Genomic DNA, 4611 nt, shown 5'->3' with positions numbered 1-4611 from the left:
GCAGGTACATCGCTAATAATCCGCTGACAGAACTGCCGGCGGGACTATTTGATAACAACATATTCATCTCTACAATGTATGTCGCTTATTCAGTGTTGGGTTTTTGGGTTCTGCGTTTGGTCTATCGTCCTATAATCTTCTTAGAGTGTAGGGTTAAGGGTTTAGGATTCTTGACATAATAGTCTGTAGTCTTCTGATTGTCCAACTCACTGTCCCACCAGAGTATAAGGGTTTTAGGGTTTAATAAGTCCCGTATTTGATCTTGTGGGTTTTGGGACATTCGGACCGTTTGTTTGGCCGAGAATTTGGGTTATCAATTTTAACTCCTCCTTCCTAAAAAAAATAAGAAGCAGTGACGAATCATAGTTTTTGGTAACATTGTAGACCGTTTGTTTGGCCGAGCATAGTACCGTAGCCCCCAGTGATCCCCATTCAGTGCCTGATCCAAAATGCAAGCCCTGCCAAAGCCTTCTAAATTAAAAACTGCGGTTGAAGTTTCGGGTCCTACAAACCGGGGTTTTCAGGGGGTTTTTCTTCGTGTTTATTCCCTCGCCACATTGTCCAGGGTTTTCTAAAACCCTATGCCAGAGTGAGTTCGAAGGATGCCTACCAGCACACGCTAGTTCCGTATCACAGTAGTAGGCATTTTGCAGTCCACGAAGGAGACTGCTCTCCCGAATGCTAAACTATAGCCTCAGCCATAGCCATAGCCTCAAGCAACTGAAGACCATGCTGTGGATTGGAGACCAGAACTTTTTGCAATAGCACTCCACAACAGCTCATATCTTCCATCTGTCCCTTTGTACACGCACAATACACACACGGGAATCTGAATAACAATGAAACACACAATACACACACAGGTATATAAATTACAATGAAACACACAATACATACACAGGTATATAAACACACAATACACACACAGGTATCTAAATTACAATGGTACACTCTACAACCGTACACACACAATACACACAGGTATATAAATTACAATGAAACACACAATACATACACAGGTATATAAACACACAATACACACACAGGTATCGAAATTACAATGGTACACTCTACAACCGTACACACACAATACACACACAATACACACACAGGTATATAAATTACAATGAAGCACACAATACATACACAGGTATATAAACACACAATACACACACAGGTATATAAATTACAATGAAACACACAATACATACACAGGTATATAAACACACAATACACACACAGGTATCTAAATTACAATGGTACACTCTACAACCGTACACACACAATACACACACAATACACACAGGTATATAAATTACAATGAAACACACAATACATACACAGGTATATAAACACACAATACACACACAGGTATCTAAATTACAATGGTACACTCTACAACCGTACACACACAATACACACACAGGTATATAAATTACAATGGAACACTCCACAACCGCTCATCTCTTCCATCTATCCCTTTGTACACACACAATGCACACAGGTATCTCCACTACAATGAGATCCACTACATCCCTGCCAGCCTCTTTGACAATTTGGCGGCGTTAACGGAACTGTAAGTACCGAACGTTTCTTGAGCACTCCACTTCAGTTTTATTCTGAATCGGCTTCTCCTGATGCCCAAGGTCCCTGCTGGCGTACATGCCTTTGTCGGATATTCAGGGTTTGGATGTGTTCTTTTGATATTTTAAGTCATCTCACAGCGACATGTATGTATACCTACACAAAAAAACTACATATACGGATACCTACACATAAAACTACCTACATGTATACCTGCACACACAGCTACCTTGCATGAATAGCTACTATTACGACTACCTTCACGTTTACCCACACATCAAGCTACATACATGTATACCTACTCTTGAAACTACCTACATGTATACCTACCTACACTCGTACCCATAAACCCCGTGGCACTACACACCACACACCAGGTATCTATACGGCAACAGGCTCAAAGTGATTGAGCAAGACACCTTCAGCGGCACAAAGGCGCTGTCTTATCTGATGATTGGAGATCAGAACAATGCTCTGGCCACTCTGCCGTACCAAGTGTTCGAGGGCCTGAACAACCTGAACTATCTGTAAGTACCAAACATCTCGAGCTTATTCTCCTGTAGCCACCAACCGTGTATATGAGAGCAGGTACTGGGCCTGTTGTATGAGCCGGCACTGCAAGTGTCCGACACCCTGTGGAGCTGCCTGCCCTCTCAAAAACCCCAAAACCCTAAAACCCTGATGTGCCAGTAGGCGGACTAGGCTTATTCCGACGTGTGGATTGTGTGGGGCTGAGTGTGTATGGGGTACTCCAGATTGATATGTATCTATTTGGAAGGGCCAAAGTAATGGGCATACATTACCCAAAACCGTTGGGTCTGACGGATCCCAGGTTTATAGGGCATATACGGTCCAATTCACTAAACTGCAGTGCCACTATATAGAGCAAGAAAGGTCGCTCACTAGGATGCCAGAGGGACTCAAATTGTCCTAAGCAGTTCTCGGTGGCAAAGGCTTAGGGTTCGGAGTTTGGACATAAATAGAAGTACTCAACTCTCACCACTAATTTTTGCTCTCTGTTTCATACTACAGATACATTAGTCAAAACACCAAGTACAGTACCTGCATCTGGGGCTCTACAAGGTATGTATGACACACTAAAACCCTAAAACCCATTGGCTCTATCAGCTATGTGCAGACAAGCATATGTGTATGTCTCCGTGAAAGGGCATAGTTTGTCTACATGTATTAATTCATGGATGGTTCTTATGTTATGTATGTATATGTTTTAGGGTTTATGTGGGCGTGTGTGTGTGTGTGTGTGTATGTATACATGTATATATATATTATACACCTTCATACATACATAACCATATTCTAACACACACTACATTACCTGCATACAGAACCGAACCGCCCGGACTCCTGACACCCCTAACATATGCACCGGAAGCACAGTGTGTACCTGTCGCCCCCACCGTAACTGCCACACCCACAGTCACACCCACTGTCTCTCTCACGCCCAGCACCAGCCCCTCCAACTCAGCCTCACCCACTCATACCCCCGACAGCCGTTCACCCACCCCCACCCCCACCCCCACCACCACTCCGAGTGGGTCTGTCAGTCGCTCGGGTACCCCAGCCCTCTCTGAGTCCCCTACACTGTCCCACTCGCCTACCACCAGCCTTACACCAAGCATGACCCCCACCCCTTCCCCCACCGCCCCGGGTGCCTGTGCCTCCAACCCCTGCGCCCCGGATGAGGTGTGTACTGGGACCGGTACCAAAACCTTTGCGTGTGGGCAGAGCACGTGGGTGCGAACCACCGTCGCCGATACGTCCGTGCGGAAGGCGGGCGTTGGCATGGCAACCATGGGGGCAGACTATTACAGCGTCTACTTCCGCGAGAGCGGAGACGGGTACACGTTCCTGACCTCCAGCGCCACGGCGGTCGCCGATGTGACAGGCCTAACCGCTGCGACTACCGGCACTGAGCCTGCCGCTGTGGTTACCTCCGGGGACACTGTGTTCTATCTGTTGCGCTTGGACGCGCTCCTTCGTGTGTACCAGCTCACCGGTGCGGGGGTGTTTGCGCAAGTGGGGAACGACATCTCCAGTGTAGGGGGAGTCCAGTACTTTGACCTGGCCATCCGGTCCGGTTCGAGCCACGGGTTTGCCCTGTTGGTGGTATACAGCCAGGACAACACGGTCCAGGCCCGGTCCTATGACCCGGTTTCGGACACATGGCTGTCCTCGCCCTTCCAGACTGGGACCGGTCCGGTCAGGTACTGTAAAGGGGTGTACGATGAGAGCAGTCCGGTGTGGGGCTATCTGGTGACTGATGCCACGGTGCCTGAGTCTCCGACGGCGTCGTGGCCGCTGGTAGTAGCTCGGCATGAAGGGGGGGGGGTATCTACCATATACACCGCCAGTAATGTGGGACAGTTTGCCCTGTCCCGAGACGAGGTGCAGGCGGACGGGAGTGTACCGTACATATACATAGCCCATTCGGACACGGTTGCCATGGTGATCCAGGTGCAGCGGCGCCCCACCGGGTCAGCCACGAACGCCACCCAGGTCTCCTGCGGGCCTATCTCCACTACCAACAGCGTATACGATCTGCGGATGGGCGTGGCCAACGGTCTCATATACATCGCCTACTACGACAGCACAGATGAAGTCCTGTCCGTAACCACGTGCGCCACTGACAACACAAACAGTGCGTGGCGGTTGGTTGGGTCGCCGTACTATGGCGCATACGACCGGACGTCCTGGGCCTTTGACGTGTGGCGGGACGCTCAGACAGACAGGGCCCGCAGACGCCAGGTGGTCACCTTCACCACAGACGCCGTCCCACTCATCACCACCATCGAAGCGGATGAGAGTATAACCGTGGCCGAGCTCCGCACGGCTGTGGTGAGTCTCTCACCCACACCCTCACCCACACCCTCACCCTCACCCACACCCACCACGACGCTGTCGGTCAATGGAAGTGCAACTGGTTCACCCGCGCCTTCGTCTACGTCCGCTGCAAGTGCGAGTCCCAGTCCCAGTCCTAGTGTGTCAGCTACTGCGACAGCCACAGTT

The 4611-nt window shown here is 49.5% G+C and overlaps 1 protein-coding gene across 1 annotated transcript in view; it reads left to right on the top strand.

The window, feature by feature from the left end:
* Positions 1-1256: 1256 nt before the first annotated feature.
* SARC_01183 (hypothetical protein) overlaps positions 1257-4611 on the top strand; it is a gene marked incomplete at both ends in the record, with an annotated part of 9852 nt that continues 6497 nt past the window's right edge. Inside the window, 5 exons of the mRNA XM_014305104.1 lie at positions 1257-1306; positions 1505-1576; positions 1962-2111; positions 2617-2667; positions 2931-4586. Of these exons, the coding sequence (XP_014160579.1) occupies positions 1257-1306; positions 1505-1576; positions 1962-2111; positions 2617-2667; positions 2931-4586 (1979 nt within the window). The remainder of the gene's footprint in view (positions 1307-1504; positions 1577-1961; positions 2112-2616; positions 2668-2930; positions 4587-4611) is intronic.

The sequence above is a fragment of the Sphaeroforma arctica genome, assembly GCF_001186125.1.
Source record: "Sphaeroforma arctica JP610 unplaced genomic scaffold supercont1.45, whole genome shotgun sequence".
NCBI lineage: Eukaryota > Ichthyosporea > Ichthyophonida > Sphaeroforma > Sphaeroforma arctica.
The sequence above is the reverse complement of the archived record's forward strand: the minus strand, read 5'-3'. Positions and strand labels throughout refer to the sequence as shown.